The sequence below is a fragment of the Thalassophryne amazonica genome, chromosome 10 (genome assembly GCF_902500255.1).
Source record: "Thalassophryne amazonica chromosome 10, fThaAma1.1, whole genome shotgun sequence".
NCBI lineage: Eukaryota > Metazoa > Chordata > Actinopteri > Batrachoidiformes > Batrachoididae > Thalassophryne > Thalassophryne amazonica.
The window spans coordinates 105,876,394-105,894,002 of NC_047112.1; the positions used below are offsets into that span (position 1 = coordinate 105,876,394).

The 17,609-nt window shown below is 42.9% G+C and overlaps 1 protein-coding gene across 1 annotated transcript in view; it reads left to right on the top strand.

Annotated features, from left to right (window-relative positions):
- Positions 1 to 17,609, top strand: part of ryk (receptor like tyrosine kinase) — a 203,943-nt gene that overhangs the window by 137,548 nt on the left and 48,786 nt on the right. Inside the window, exon 9 of the mRNA XM_034180694.1 lies at positions 4,604 to 4,729. Within this exon, the coding sequence (XP_034036585.1) occupies positions 4,604 to 4,729 (126 nt within the window). The remainder of the gene's footprint in view (positions 1 to 4,603; positions 4,730 to 17,609) is intronic.

Sequence of the window (17,609 nt, forward strand, 5' to 3'; positions counted from 1 at the left end):
TGCTGCTATAGACTTAGACTGCTGGGGGGTTCCCATGATGCACTGTTTCTTTCTATTCACCTCTTTTTGCTCTGTATGCACCACTCTGCATTTAATCATTAATTATTGATCTCTGCTCCCCTCCACAGCATGTCTTTTTCCTGGTTCTCTCCCTCAGCCCCAACCAGTCCCAGCAGAAGACTGCCCTCCCTGAGCCTGGTTCTGCTGGAGGTTTCTTCCTGTTAAAGGGAGTTTTTCCTTCCCACTGTCGCCAAGTGCTTGCTCATAGGGGGTCGTTTTGACCGTTGGGGTTTTTCTGTGATTATTGTATGGCTTTGCCTTGCAATATGAAGCGCCTTGGGGCAACTGTTTGTTGTGATTTGGCGCTATATAAATTAAATTGATTTGATTTGATTTAAATCAAAATTAGGCAGGTGCATAAATTTGGGCACCCCAACAGAAAAAAAAATATCATTATTTAGTAGATCCTCCTTTTGCAGAAATAACAGCCTCTAAACATGTCCTATAGCTTCCAATGAGAGTCTGGATTCTGGTTGAAGGTATTTTGGACCATTCTTCTTAACAAAACATCTCAGGTTTGTTGGTTTCTGAGCATGGACAGCCCGCTTAAAATCACACCACAGATTTTCAATTAGAGGTGCACCGATCAGGATTTTTTAGGCCGATCACTGAAATTTTGATCGGCCGATACTGATCAAGGCCGATACCGATCAAGTACACATTTGGATCATGCCCAAAATAAGAATATAGGTCTAATGTATAGGACTATTTTTGCATTAAAACTTAATGATGAAAACAAAAAACATGCATTCAAATAAAGACACTAGAATAAACTGCCAACTTTTGTTTTATTACACTGACTTTGTTCTACCAGCAAGCTTTTTTCCATGTTTCATGTTGCTCAGGTTACAGCCTACATAAAGAATGTAGAGAATGTAAAATACAGCCCTCATTCTATGGGGTTAAAAACACAGAGTGATCTACAAATAATCATTGATTTGCAAATGTGCTCTGATATTCACAAATGCAAATTTCATATTTGTAACTTGTAAATTGGCCTTTGCAAACAATGTTGTATTTGCAAATATAAAATTAATTTGTAAAAAAAATAAATTACATTTGTAAAACTGGAAATTGTATTTGTGAATTGAGTTTCAGCATTTGTGGATCACCAATTACATGCATTCATCGCTTTCTTCTGTGACGTAATTTTGAAACATTCTTTTCACGAAATCCACAGATCCACAGACAAATGCCTACTGATTCAGAAACAGTCACTCACACTGGATATCCACTAGATGGCAGTGTGGTTCCATTCATTACACAGCAGTCTATTTAGATCTCTCAGAGCCAGGCTGGTGGCAGAGGCAAATAAACTCCATGATTTTAGAGGATATTTCTTTTTGTTTCTTACCATCTTTGCTGTATGGTTGCTGCCGCTGTAGTGTCTCTGTAACTGAAGGTTGTGCAAATTGTTTGTTCTTTGTCGGGTCCGGCTTCTGCTCTGCTCGAGAGCTAGCCGTTTTTTGAAACTCCTGGTATTTTGTCGAGTCACAACTCTTCAAATGTCTAATTAGGTTTGTAGTATTGGAGGTTTTTGGGTTTACTCCTCCTCGAGGGATAGCCTTGTCGCAAGTGTTGCAAATAGCAAATTTCGTGTCTATTTTTGACACCGGAAAAAAAAGTCCAAACCGGCGAAGCCATTTTGAAACTACATGCTCTTGGCTGGGCGTGTCATGACAGGACCAAGGGCTCCCTGCGCTACTGCCTGCACTGTTGTTATTGGTCCTTTTGATCGGCCCATTTTGCCGATCACCGATCACATCGATCAAGGCGTGATCGGCCGATAATGATCGGTGGCCGATCGATCGGTGCACCTTTATTTTCAATATTATTCAGGTCTGGGGACTGATGGCCATTCCAGAATGTTGTACTTGTTCCTCTGCATGAATGCCCCAGTCGATTTTGAACAGTTGAAAGATCCAGCCCCGACGCAACTTCAACTTTGTCACTGATTCATAAACATTGTTCTCAAGAATCTGCTGGTATTGACTGGAATCCATGTCAACTTTAACAAGATTCCCAGTACCTGCACTGGCCACACAGCTGCACAGCATGATGGAACCACCTCCAAATTTTAATGTAGGTAGCAAGTGTTTTTCTTGGAATGCTGTGTTCTTTTTCAGCCATGTATACCGCCCCTTGTTATGTCCAAATAACTCAATTTTTGTTTCATCAGTCCACAGCACCTTATTCTGAAATGAAGCTGGCTTGTCCAAATGTGCTTTAGCATGCCTCAAGTGACTCTGTGGTGTGTACGCAGAAAAGGCTTCTTCTGCATTACAGCATCATACAGCATCTCTTTGTGCAAAGTACGCTGTATAGTTGAACGATGCACAGAGACACTATCTGCATGAAGATCACATCTTCGCTTCAGCTTATCTGAGATTTTTCTTGGCCTGCCACTTCGGGCCTTAACTAGTACTGTGCCTGCGGTCTTCCATTTCCTCACTATGTTCCTCACAGTGGAAACTGACAGCTGAAATTCACTGAGATAGCTTTTTGTATCCTTCCCCTATACCATGATGTTGAACAATCTTTGTTTCCAGATAATTTGAGAGCTGTTTAGAGGCTCCCATGTTGCCACTCAAAGAAGGGAAACATTTGCAAAGGCCCATCTTAAATACCCTTTCTCATGATTTGATTCACCTGTGTAAGGAGGCCAAAGGTCAGTGAGCTTACCAAACCAATTTTGTGGTCCAGTAGTGCTACATGTATTCAAATCAATAAAATGACAAGGGTGCCCAATTTTGTTTAAATAATTATTGCACACTTTCTGTAAATACTATAAACTTCATTTCACTTCTCAAATATCAGTGTGTTCATCTGCTATATGATATATTTAACTGAAATTTCTGCTCTAGACATAAAAAAGAAAATCATGAAAATTATCAGGGGTGCCCAAACTATTGCATACAACTGTAGCTAATCTGCCAATCACATGGCAGCAACTCAATGTATTTGGGTATCTAAACATGGTGAAGACAACTTACTTTAGTTCAGACAAAGCATCAGAATGGGGAAGAAAGTTTATTTACGTGACTTTGAAACTGGTATGGTTGTTGGTGCCTGACAAGCTGGTCTGAGTATTTCAGAAACAACTGATCTACTGGGATTTTCACACACAACCATCTCTAGGGTTTTACAGAGAATGGTCTGAAAAAAAGACGAGCTGTCCACTGAGTGGAAGCTGTGTTGACAAAAATGCCTTGTTGATGTCAGAGGAGAATGGGTTGAATGCATGATGCCATCAATGTCAGTGTTTCAGTGATGAAACCAAAGATGAATTTCCGCTTTGTGGGCAAAAGGTTTTCGTATCGTATCGCTATGTAAATATGGACCATTATCTCTGAGGACTGATTCTAACACCTTGTTGAATCTATGCCATGAAGAATTAAGGTGGTTCTGAAGACAAAAGGGGGTCCAACCTGGTGTCGCAGACCAAAGGTCCGCCCCTAAAAATTGGTCCGCACTGCCTCCACTGGGCATGCATCATTTCGGAGCTCTGAGACAGCGTCTCTTCACCCAAAGCGAGCAAATGGATTAATGGGATTATTAACCATACATGACAAGATAAAACCTCTCAAATCATTCTAAAGTCAGTTTTAAGCAGAAACGAGGCGATTCTTGGTGACGCTTTGAAATGACCGACGCGCAGTGAACGCATCAGCTAGCAGCTCGTGTAGCTACGGTGTTCTAATCTCTTCCTCTGTCTTTTCTGATGAAATAATGCTGAATTTATGTGGAAATCTTTGTTTTATAAAAGCTTCAGATATCTGTCACTGAGATAGATGATGACTGGAGTGCTGTTTTAAGCAGAAACGAGGTGAAAATCAGTGAACCGCAGCTAATGATGCATGTGCAGTGAAGGTAGGGCGGACCAATTTTTAGGGTGGACTGTTCGGTCTGTGACAGCGGCACTAGCAAAAAAGTGGCCAGTCAATGTAGAAAGCTTACCAATTATTTGCCCTAAGAGGCTCTGCTGCATTTCCTGCCAAACTTTGCCTGCAGTCAGATCAAGAATGCCTTTTGTTTATTTGCATCCTCTCCTCTGTCATCCAAATATACCTCAGTACACGCTTCCTCCTCTATCTTGTGCCCCTGCTCTTTTATCGGGAGTAACATCCATAACCAGATCATAACAGACGAACACCTGTGGGAGGTTTGGTCAGGTTTGGTCCAACATGTTCCACAGTACTCTCCACCAGAACACCAAATGAGTGTATATTGTTTGAAAGAATGGTGTTCCATCCCTCCAGCAGCGATCCAAAGACTTGTAGAATTAATGCCAAGGCAGATTGAAGCTGTTCTGGTGACTTGTGGTGGTGCCCACACCTTACTAAGATAATGTTGTTTTTTTCCTTTAATTTGTCTCACTTCTGTATATTTGCAGCATCAGTTGGTTGTCATCAGTGTTGAAAGTCAGCATTTGACTTTCAGTTATAGAGTGATTGCATTCTCAGTTTTTGTTTCAAATCTAACTTGTGTATCCATTTGAGTCACTGTGCCTTTTAACATGAGTCTGTGTTTTTATCTGTCCCAGGTTACCCAACTCTCCGCATAGAGAAGAACGACCTGAGGAGCGTCACTCTAACAGAAGCCAAAGCCAAGGTGAAAGACATTGCCATTTCACGGGAGAGAGTCACCCTGAGAGATGTCTTGCATGAAGGTATTTTGCCATACTTTTTTAAATCTTACCTTTTTTCTGCAGAAGCATCTGAACATTAGTGTCATTTTTCATCACACGATTCCGTTTACAAAAACAACAACAACAAAAAATCTAACAACAATAGTAAGACTCTGACAATGCTTTCATGGAACCAGGATATTATCTGTTTTAGAATATGACAATTAGGTGTCATAGGAGCGAGTGAAGCAGAATCCAAAATGGCCTCTTGCAGCCCCCATGGAAAATTTTAGCAGGTGTGGGTTGGGCGGGGGAGTGTGGGTAGGGTGGTGCTATTGTGCCATCTCTCATGAGGAATTTTTTTTAGATCCGTCTTTGTTATTCCCTTCCCTTAAGAACAGAAGTGACCATATTTTTGCTTTTGGCTATAAATCAATCTATATGCAAAGCCGCAGACAACAAATATTTTTTGTGTGAATTACATACAATTTCAGTTAAATGTATTATATTTTACAGAAAATTTAATTTCTAAATCTATAATGAAATTTCAATATAATAAAAGCACTTGCCGAAGTGGGCCAAAATAAAGGAAAGGTGGATCACGTGTGCCCTGTGGGTTTGTAGATAAGAATATTTTCGTAACCCTTGTTACTCATGTACACATCTTTTGCTACCAGGCTCCACTGGGACTTGTTTTAAACATTGTAATTTACACAAAACTACAACTTCTTATTAAACTAAACAAAATAAATTGACAATCACCTTTGCAGTGGAAGTGACATGCATCATGTATGTCTTTTTTCTTTTTCTTTTTATAAAATTTCTCACAAACTTACAGCTGATGCTTCCAGCTCAAAAGCTGTTCAAAAACCTTCAAACACACACAGAACTATATCACTATAGAAGTATTAGTCATTTAATATATAAATATTTTAATTTTTATAGCACAGTGGCTTAGTGGTTAGCACTGTTACATCACAGTGAGAAGGTCGTGGGATCCATTCCCACCTGTGGCCTTTCTGTGTGGAGTTTCCATGTCCACCCTGTGTTTGCGTGGGTTCTCTTCGGGTACTCCGGCTTCCTCCCACATCCAGAGACATGCAGGTTAGGTGGATTGGAAACTTTAAATTGTGCGTGTGGGTGTGAATGTGTTAGTTTGTCTCTTGTGACAAGGCCATATTCCCTACCCGGAGTAGGCAGTCCATCAGTTTCCTGCTGAGAACCGTGGCCTCAGATTTAGAGGTGCTGATCCTCATCCCAGCCGTTTCATACTCAGCTGCGAACCGATCCAGTGAGTGTTGGAGGTCACTGGCCGATGAAGGCAACAGGACCACATCTACAGAAAGCAGTGATGAGACCCTGAGCCCACCAAACTGGAAACCCTCCTCCCCTTGACTACGCCTCGATATCCTGTCCATGAATATAACAAACAGGATTGGTGACAAGTCGTAGCCCTGGCGGAGGCCAACCTCCACCGGAAACGAGTCTGACTTAGTGCCAAGTACCCGGACACATCTCTCACTTTGCGAGTACACAGATCGAATGGCCCTGAGAAGGGATCCCCTCATTCCATACTCTCGCAGCACCTCCCACAGTATCTCCCAGGGTATCCGATCATACGCCTTCTCCAAGTCCACAAAACACATGTAGACTGGGTGGGCATACTCCCAGGCACCCGCCAGGATCCTTGTGAGAGTAAAGAGCTGGTCGGTTGTTCCACGACCAGGACGGAACCCGCATTGTTCCTCTTCAGTCAGAGGTTCGACTATCGGCCGAACCCTCCTTTCCAGCTAGAGTAGACTTTACCAGGGAGGCTGGGTAGTGTGATGCCCCTTTAATTGGCACGCATTCTCTGTTCTCCATTTTTTAATATGGGGACCACCACCCCAGTTTGCCGCTCCTTAGGCACTGTCCCAGATCTCAATGCAGTGTTGAAGAGACGTCTCATCCAAGACAATCTCTCCACACCCAGAGCCTTCAGCATTTCTGGATGGCTTTCATCAACCTCTGGGGCCTTGCCACTGCGGAGTTGTTTGACTACCTCAGTGACTTCCACCAGGGAAACTGATCCTCCATCAGCTTCCAGCTCTGCCCGTACAATAGAGGGCGCTCCTGTCTGATGCAGGAGTTCCTGAAAGTGTTCCTTCCAGCACCAGATTACATCCTTAATTGAAAGCAACAGAGTCCCATCCTTACTGTTGACAGCTTGGATGGTTCCCTGTTTTCCCCTCCTGAGGTGCCTCACGGTCTGCCAGAAGCACCTTGGTGCTGACCGAAAGTCCTTCTCCATGGTTGCTCTGAACACCTCACACACCTTCTGCTTTGCCTTGCAAGTGCCTCCAGAGTCCTCAGAGATAATAAATCCTGGAAGGACTCCTTCAGTCGGACAGTTTCCCTGACCACCGGTGTCCACCATGGTGTTCAAGGGGTGCCACCCCTTGAAGCACCTAAGACCTTCAGGCCACAGCTCCCCGCTGCAGCTTCAGCAATGGAAGCTTTGAACCTTGCCCATTCTGGTTCAGTGCCCCCAACCTCCACAGGGTTGCCAAAGAAGCTCTGCCGGAGGTGTAAGTTGCATTTTTTTTGGCAAACAGCCTCTAGTTCCTGTAAATTCCTGGGGTGTCTTGCATGAATGCACGTTTAAGATCTCCCCAGACTGACTCAATGATATTGAGGTCAGGAGACTGAGATGGCCACTCCAGAACCTTTACTTTGTTTGACAGTAAATGGCTTCACACAACCACTAACCATGAGTGAAAAAAACATTTTTGTGTTATCATTCATATTTGTGAAAAATGGGCAAAAAAAAAAAATCAAAAATTTTGGCAGCGTATGTAAACCTTTGAGCACAACTGTGTGTGTGTGTGTGTGTGTGTGTGTGTGTGTGTGTGTGTGTGTGTGTGTGTGTGTACGACGTCTGTTAGAAAAGTATCCGACCTTTTTATTTTTTTCAAAAACTATATGGATTTGAATCATGTGCGCTTGCATCAGACAAGCTTGAACCTTCGTGCGCATGCGTGAGTTTTTTCATGCCTGTCGGTTGCGTCATTCACCTGTGGGCAGGCTTTGAGTGAGCACTGGTCCACCCCCCTCGTCAGATTTTTATTGTTTAGGAATGGCGGAGCGACTGCCGCTTTGTTCCATGAAAATGTTTTCAGAAACTCTGCCAGACAGCCAGATGGAAACCATTTAGAAGATTCAGATGGCTTTCGGTGAAGATTCTATCGGTATCACACGGATTAAGGACCATTAAAACTGGATTAAAAAGGGCCCATGGCGGCGGAGGGCGCACCACACCCCGAGCGGCCATCGACAGGCTAGAACGAGCAGATCACTTCCAAATTTAAGGCTCTGTTGATGCAGGACATCATGTGACAAGCAGAGAAGTTTCAGAAGAGGTCGGGGTCAGCACTTTATCGGCACATTCCACTGTTAAAGGAGATTTTGTAATGAAAGATGTGCGGACGGATTCGTGCTTCGCGACGCAGCCGCTCATGGCGCGGGACAAACAACACCTCCGTGTTGGAAGTCTCACAGGACAAGTTGGAACATGCCCAGCTGTTAAACAATTTCTCGGATACTCACTCGACTGAAAAGCCACCGAAAGCCGTCTGAATCTTCCAAATGGTTTCCATCTGGCTGTCTGGCAGAGTTTCTGAAAACATTTTCATGGAACAAAGCGGCAGTCGCTCCGCCATTCCTAAACAATAAAAATCTGACGAGGGGGGTGGACCAGTGCTCACTCAAAGCCTGCCCACAGGTGAATGACGCAACCGACAGGCATGAAAAAACTCACGCATGCGCACGAAGGTTCAAGCTTGTCTGATGCAAGCGCACATGATTCAAATCCATATAGTTTTTGAAAAAAATAAAAAGGTCGGATAGTTTTCTCACAGACCTCGCATATGTTTATGTATATATGTATATATATATGTGTATTTGTATATATGTGTATATATATGTATATATGTGTATATATACACTCAACAAAAATATAAACGCAACACTTTTGGTTTTGCTCCCATTTTGTATGAGATGAACTCAAAGATCTAAAACTTTTTCCACATACACAATATCACCATTTCCCTCAAATATTGTTCACAAACCAGTCTAAATCTGTGATAGTGAGCACTTCTCCTTTGCTGAGATAATCCATCCCACCTCACAGGTGTGCCATACCAAGATGCTGATTAGGCACCATGATTAGTGCACAGGTGTGCCTTAGACTGCCCACAATAAAAGGCCACTCTGAAAGGTGCAGTTTTATCACACAGCACAATGCCACAGATGTCGCAAGATTTGAGGGAGCGTGCAATTGGCATGCTGACAGCAGGAATGTCAACCAGAGCTGTTGCTCGTGTATTGAATGTTCATTTCTCTACCATAAGCCGTCTCCAAAGGCGTTTCAGAGAATTTGGCAGTACATCCAACCAGCCTCACAACCGCAGACCACGTGTAACCACACCAGCCCAGGACCTCCACATCCAGCATGTTCACCTCCAAGATCGTCTGAGACCAGCCACTCGGACAGCTGCTGAAACAATCGGTTTGCATAACCAAAGAATTTCTGCACAAACTGTCAGAAACTGTCTCAGGGAAGCTCATCTCCATGCTCGTCGTCCTCAACGATGTCTCGACCTGACTCCAGTTTGTCGTCGTAACCGACTTGAGTGTTCAAATGCTCACATTCGCTGGCGTTTGGCACGTTGGAGAGGTGTTCTCTTCACGGATGAATCCCGGTTCACACTGTCCAGGGCAGATGGCAGACAGCGTGTGTGACGTCGTGTGGGTGAACGGTTTTCTGATGTCAATGTTGTGGATCGAGTGGCCCATGGTGGCGGTGGGGTTATGGTATGGGCAGGCATCTGTTATGGACGAAGAACACAGGTGCATTTTATTGATGGCATTTTGAATGCACAGAGATACCGTGACGAGATCCTGAAGCCCATTGTTGTGCCATACATCCAAGAACATCACCTCATGTTGCAGCAGGATAATGCACGGCCCCATGTTGCAAGGATCTGTACACAATTCTTGGAAGCTGAAAATGTCTCAGTTCTTGCATGGCCGGCATACTCACCAGACACGTCACCCATTGAGCATGTTTGGGATGCTCTGGACCGGCGTATACGACAGCGTGTACCAGTTCCTGCCAATATCCAGCAACTTCGCACAGCCATTGAAGAGGAGTGGACCAACATTCCACAGGTTAAAATTGACAACCTGATCAACTCTATGCGATCTATACTGACTGGTATCCCCCCCCAATAAAACAAAACTGCACCTTTCAGAGTGGCCTTTTATTGTGGACAGTCTAAGGCACACCTGTGCACTAATCATGGTGTCTAATCAGCATCTTGATATGGCACACCTGTGAGGTGGGATGGATTATCTCAGCAAAGGAGAAGTGCTCACTATCACAGATTTAGACTGGTTTGTGAACAATATTTGAGGGAAATGGTGATATTGTGTATGTGGAAAAAGTTTTAGATCTTTGAGTTCATCTCATACAAAATGGGAGCAAAACCAAAAGTGTTGCGTTTATATTTTTGTTGAGTATATATATATATATATATATATATATATATATAAAATATAGTGGTGCGCACAGTTCTGATAATCTGCTAACTGCTAATTAGCGAAACTAACTTTTTTGTTAGCTGATTAGCTTTTCAGCTAACTTTGAAAACTGTCATCGGACCAATTAACCTCTGTTAAACTTAGTTCCGATAACTTTTAGACCACTAACATATTTTTGCAGGCATAGTGAATGAAGCTTAACAGTTAAAAACATTTGTAAAGCCTGAAATCATGCATTTTAGTGCCTGCCTGTTATGTGTTCATGCTCAAAGAACACCTGTTTGGAACATTCCACAGGTGAAGAGGTTAATTGGAAACAGGTGAGTGTCATGATTGGGTATAAAGGGAGCATCCCCAAAAGGCTCAGCCGTTCACAAGCAAAGATGGGGCAAGGATCACCACTTTGTGAACAACTGCATGAAAAAATAGTCCAACAGTTGAAGAACAATGTTTCTCAATGTTCACTTGCAAGGAATTTAGGAATTCCATCATCTACAGTCCATAATATAATCAGAAGATTCAGAGAAACTGGAGAACCTTCTACATGTAAGCGGCAAGGCCGATAACCGACATTGAATGCCCGTGACCTTCGATACTCAGGTGGCATTGCAGTGGAAAAGTGGAAAAGCGTGCTGTGGTCTGAGTCCACATTTCGAATTATTTTTGGAAATTATGGACGTCGTGGCCTCCGGACAAAAGAGGAAAAAGACCATCCAGATTGTTACCAGCGTGAAGTTCAAAAGCCAGCATGTGTGATGGTATGGGGGTGTGTTAGTGCCCATGGCATGGGCAACTTACACATCTGTGATGGCACCATAAATGTTGAAAAGTACATCCAGGTTTTGGAGCAACACATGCTGCCATCCAAGCAACGTCTTTTTCTGGGACGTCCCTGCTTATTTCAGCAAGACGATGCCAAGCCACATTCTGCACGTGTTACAACAGCGTGGCTTCGTAGTAAAAGAGTGCAGGTACTAGACTGGCCTGCCTGCAGTCCAGACCTGTTGCCCATTCAAAATGTGTGGCGCATTATGAAGCGCAAAATACGACAACAGAGACCCTGGACTGTTGAACAACTGGAGTCGTACATCAAGCAAGAATGGGAAAGAATTCCACCTACAAAGCTTCAACAGTTAGTGTCCTCAGTTCCCAAACGCTTATTGAGTGTTGTTAGAAGGAAAGGTGATGTAACCCAGTGGTAAACATACCACTGTCTCAGCTTTTTTGAAATGTGTTACAGGCAGCCATTTCAAAATGAGTAAATATTTGCACAAAAACAGTGTGAACATTAAATATCTTGTCTTTATGGTGTATTCAATTGAATATAGGTTGAAGAGGATTTGCAAATCATTGTGTTCTGTTTTTATTTACATTTTACACAACGTCCCAACTTCATTGGAATTAGGGTTGTAAATGAAATTTTTATTTCATACCTGTCAGTCATATCTTGACCTCTGTAACTAGTATTATTGCAAGAGCAGAAAGGGCTCTGATAACATCTGGCATAGAAATCTGAAAGTTCCAGAAAAATATTTTGTATTCAGATCAACATATATATATTAACACATCAGCTGAGATTATTTTAAATATATCACAGTGTTATGACAACATTTATACAGTGAGACAAATAAGTATTTGATCCACTGTTGCAAGTTTCCTCACTGTAACAGTTTGTTAGACTATAAAAAATTTACAGTATTGACCTTCTGGAATTGAAGCCATTACTGCAGTTTTCATGCCAAAAGACAATCGTCAGACAACAATTGCCTTTTGGCATGAATTTACTGTGAGTTTTAATGCCAAAAGGCAATCATCACACAGCAAATTCCTTTGTTGTCTAACGATTGCCTTTTGGTTTGAAATGTAGAGTAACTGCTTCTATTCCAGAAGGTCTATACTTGAAATCATCATATGTTACGATTGTAATAGGTAATTGTAGAGTACGTCACTGAGGAGGTGGCAGCAGTATGTTTAATCAGTTGAAATTATTTTAATTATATTATTTTAATTATATTTATAATTATAAAATTATATGAATAAATAAACATTTTTTATTTGTTTTTGCGTGGTTTTCCATTGATGTTGCCCTGCAGGCTACAAGATTGTATGACATTCAGCTGAAAGGTGTCACAACATGAACCATGTCCACGTGTTCTATTTTGTTTATGTTAAACATCATATACGAGTTTTAATAATTAACGTAGTTATTAGTAAATAACGTAGTTTTAATAATTATAGCAGAGTTGATAGCAGATTGTTGCACATGGAATATATTTTTAAAGACTAGATTACTATCACAGCTATCACAGTTCTGCATACTTTCAGGAGTAGCTTGTGAACATGAGAATTATTCAATGTCATCTGTTTTGTATAATGAATAAAGGCCCATTAATGAAAAGTCTAATTTAAAATACCATTAATTGAAACCCCACCCTTTCCCTAACATTCGTAAACTTAGGCTTAAAGCTTGAATTGATTTTATGGAACTGGTATCTTGATTGGCTTCTTACAGGGCTTGTCAAAATCATGGTGACATGCGGGAACTTGAAAACAAAAACTTAGATATACTTAAAATGTTAAAAACGTTTTCACCAAGCATATTTCCTTGGTCCATTGGAAATGTGTTTGTGTACAGGTTTTTGAGCATCTATAGTAACTGTTTGAAATTACCTTCGTCATACATTGGTGTGTGTGTGTGTGTGTGTAAGAAATAGTAGCTATGTACACCAGTTTAATGTACAAAAATCTAAATTTCCAATAATATACACTCAATCCAAATGACATCATTTGTTTGTGAACAACAATAAACATGCATTTTTACAGTTGATTACATGAAATGCCCGTTGTTGAAGTAATATACATCAGGTACATGTTAAAAATTCAAAGAACCGCTGAACAGCATGCTTTAGTTTGTCAGGAGATGCCTCAAGTCCACAGTTTGCCCCCCCAAAAAATAAGTAAAAACAAGTTAAGATCAGAAAGTATTTGTAGCATATGCTGCTCTTTCCCCTTTAAATGAATTCTTGTTGAAATGGTATTTCACTACTTAGCAGATTATCTGACTAATGGGACAGAAGATTTGGGAGAACAATACTGTTTTTCTTAATTATCAACCTTATGATCAATTAATAATGTCAGTGTCTAAAACCAATCAGGGGACTACGCTACTTTCTAAATGAAGCATAACACTCTGATGGCCCGCTGTCTACTTTGCATTCTGTTTGATAATGGTTTAAGAAGAGCATTATGTGCTTACCTTTGTGAATAAGTAGATTTAACATCCAGCTGCTGCAAAGATGTTCATGAGCTTCATGTAATTTGTACTTTCTAAACAGCAACATGTTGGCACAGAGGCCAAAAACCAGATTTTTTTTAAACTGCCCCAGTTTGTAAGAGCAGGAATTTATCTGCATCTTCTGCATCCTTCTGCATCCTTCATCCATTCATGAGCTGCTGTCATCTACATTTCCCCAAAAAATTCTACCTAGCACTGCCATTTAACTTCTCCTGGTTGTATCCCTTTTCTTTGTTTTTCACTTTTTTTCACTGCTTTAAGTTTTCTGTCTTGACGCTTTGATGTCTTCCTTGGTCTACCAGTATGTTTGCCTTTAACAACCTTCCCATGTTGTTTGTATTTGGTCCAGAGTTTATACACAGCTGACTGTGAACAACCAACATCTTTTGCAACATTGCGTGATGATTTACCCTCTTTTAAGAGTTTGATAATCCTCTCCTTTGTAATAATTCATTTTTATTTGTAATAAAAATAATTTTACAGGGTGATTCCATAATTTATTCCTCAGAATTGAGTCCATATTTTTTCCCTCTGCTTGGTCTAAAAAAGTAACCGTTACTGACTGCCACAATTTTTTTCTTCCTGATTTCTTATAGTGTTTCTTAAAGCCAGAACGTTGCCATTTGAAATGACTTTAGTTTTGTGTCATGTCTGATCTGCTTTTTTTTCTACAAAATTAAACAACTGAATGAACATCCTCTGAGGCCGGTGATTCCATAATTATTGCCAGGGGTTGTAGTTGCTAGGGACTGTTATGTCAGGTAACACCTGTTTATATCTGTGGTTAACTGCTTTGTCAACATTATCTTCTTGGCTCCTTTTTTTTCAGCAGCATACAAATTGCAGATAACATACAACATTAACCAACAAGAACAACACATATCTGTTGAAGAATCTGTTTCTGGGATTTGATTTCTACCATAAACTACATTATCGGCTTGGGGTGATTAGGACACTATACCACAAGGCTGAAAAATTCCAATGAGTGTGTAATCCATCACCATGGAAGGTGAGCATCTGAAGTTTTGTGGATATCCACATTGGGCTTTTGTGGAGTTGGCAACTAGATCCAGCAAAGCAAGAACAGACGCATCAATTCAAGACAAGAGAATCTTATCTGTTATGTTGTTGGAACATCTAAGAAGCTTGAGAAACTTTGTAATACACAACATTCCTGCTTTCCTCAAACCCATGAACACGCTGTGATAGATTCCTGTACAGACAAAGGATCAGACTCAATATCACAAGTAGTGTAGTGCTGTTTGTGCTCTTTGGTGCAGTGATGATGATGGTTCAGACATCAATGTTAGTGTAAATAAACAGCCACTGCGCAAATGCATGACGTAGCACCAAGCATCAAACTTTGATCACATCAGATGAAGCCAACCCATAAGTGCAGTTCCTTCCCACAGGACTCAGTGTTAAAGCGGTCAGCTTTAGAGCAGAAATAAACAGGTTTACACGCTTGTACAAAAAATGGTTTTGGTTTCTATAGATGGTTTTCTCCTTCATGAACGCTTATGAATTTTTTTTTTCTGACGTCTTAGTTTAAGACATTTTAAGTCATGAAGTTCTGTAAATTTGGGAGTGTGGCAATTTGAGCAACAGTAGCTGAGCCCAGTGTCTCTTGTAGAATCCTTTAGTGCAGAGGTTGCTCAGTAGTGTACGGCTGTGTCTGTTTGGAGTATTTTATTACAAACGTGGAATAATATGACTTATTGTGCAGTGAAACGTCCTAATGGATCATCTGAGATGTTTCTGTTGTGTTACTTGCGCTGAGTGAAATTCTTGTCACATTTAATGTTGCACGTTAACAGCGTTAGCACTTTTAGCAGCTGTCGGTAGTTTTATCCAATAGGTCCACTTAATGCATGATTACTGAGAGAATAAGCAACTCATAACTTTCAATGTACACACCAAAGTAAATCATTAGAAGAACCACTGTGCACTCCCCAATCATATGATTTAATAAACTCCAGAACCAAAGCTAAGTCCTTCGGACTCAAAGAGAGGAGCGGATTCATGTGTCTTTTCTCGCATACAGAACCATGTGTGCTCCACCCATTTCTGCATTAATGAGGTTTATTGTACTGCTGCTGTCAACATGGCAATGCCCAGAACATGGCCCACACATGGGCTTCATATCAGTTGTTCCAGGTCTATATAGAAATCCAGTGGGTGACATCATGCAGGCTTTGTCCAGAATATGTGCAGTCTATGCCCAGCACAGAAGGAACAACACCTTGAGTCAGGGGAGATCTAATGCCCAATGTCCATATAGTGCTATTTTTCTGAGTGGCAGTGTCCATCCATCCATTTTCTTCCACTTTATCCGGAGTCGGGTCGCAGGGGCAGCAGCTCCAGCAAAGCCCCCCAGACCTCCCGATCCACACACACCTCCCAAAGCTCCTCCGGGGGAACCCCAAGGCATTCCCAAGCCAGCCGAGAGATGTAGTCCCTCCAGCGTGTCCTGGGTCTTCCCCGGGGCCTCTTCCCAATGGGACGTGCCCGGAACACCTCTCCAGCAGAGGCGTCCAGGGGGCATCCGGAAAAGATGCCCGAGCCACCTCAACTGATTCCTTTCGACGTGGAGGAGCAGCGGCTCGACTCCGAGCTCCTCCCGAGTGACCGAGCTCCTCACCCTATCTCTAAGGGAGCGCCCAGCCACCCTGCGGAGGAAACTCATCTCGGCCGCTTGTACTCGCGATCTCCTTCTTTCGGTCATGAGCCAAATCTCATGACTATAGATGAGGATCAGAACTTAGATCGATCAGTAAATCGAGAACTTTGCCCCCCTACTCAGCTCTCTCTTCACCACGACGGTCCGATACAGCGACCGCATCACTGCAGATGCTGCACCCATCCGTCTATCAATCTCACACTCCATCCGTCCCTCACTCGTGAACAAGACCCCGAGATACTTGAGGCAAGGACACGCCACCGACCTGAAGAGGGCAAAGCACCTTTTTCCGGTCAAGAACCATGGCCTCGGATTTGGAGGTGCTGATTTTCATCCCGGACACTTCACACTCGGCTGCAAACCTCCACAGTGCACGCTGAAGGTCCTGATTTGACGAAGCCAACAGAACCACATCGTCCGCAAACAGCAGAGACGAGATTCTGTGGTTCCCAAACCAGACCCCCTCTACACCCTGGCTGCGCCTAAAAATTCTGTCCATAAAAATAATGAACAGAACCGGTGACAAAGGGCAGCCCTGGGGGAGGCCAACGTGCACTGGAAACAGGTTTGACTTACTACCGGCAATGCGAACCAAGCTCCTGCTGTGGTTGTACAGGGACCGGATAGCCCTTAGCAATGGACCCCGGACCCCGTACTCCTGGAGCACCCCCCCACAGGGTGCCCCGAGGGACATGGTTGAACGCCTTCTCCAGATCCACAAAACACATGTGGACTGGTTGGGCGAACTCCCATGAACCCTCGAGCACCCGATGGAGCGTGTAGAGCTGGTCCAGTGTGCCGCGACCAGGACGAAAACCACACTGCTCCTCCTGAATCCGAGTTTCGACCATCGGTCGAATTCTCCTCTCCAGTACTCTGGAATAGACCCTACCGGGGAGGCTGAGGAGTGTGATCCCCCTATAGTTGGAACACACCCTCCGGTCCCCCTTCTTAAACAGAGGGACCACCACCCCGGTCTGCCAATCCAGAGGCACTGTCTCCGATCACCACGCAATGTTGCAGAGGCGTGTCAGCCAAGACAGTCCCACAACATCCAGAGACTTAAGGTACTCAGGACGGATTTCATCCACCCCAGGAGCCTTGCCACTGAGGAGCTTTCTAACCACCTCGGTGACTTCGGCCTGGGTAATGGATGAGTCCGCCTCTGAGTCCCCAGTCTCTGCTTCCTCTTCGGAAGACGTGACGATGGGATTGAGGAGATCCTTGAAGTATTCCTTCCACCGCCTGACAACATCCCCAGTCAGGGTCAACAGCTCCCCACCCGCACAGTAAACAGTGCGGGTGGAGAGCTGCTTCCACCTCCTGAGGCGTCGGACGGTTTGCCAGAATCTCTTCGAGGCTGACCG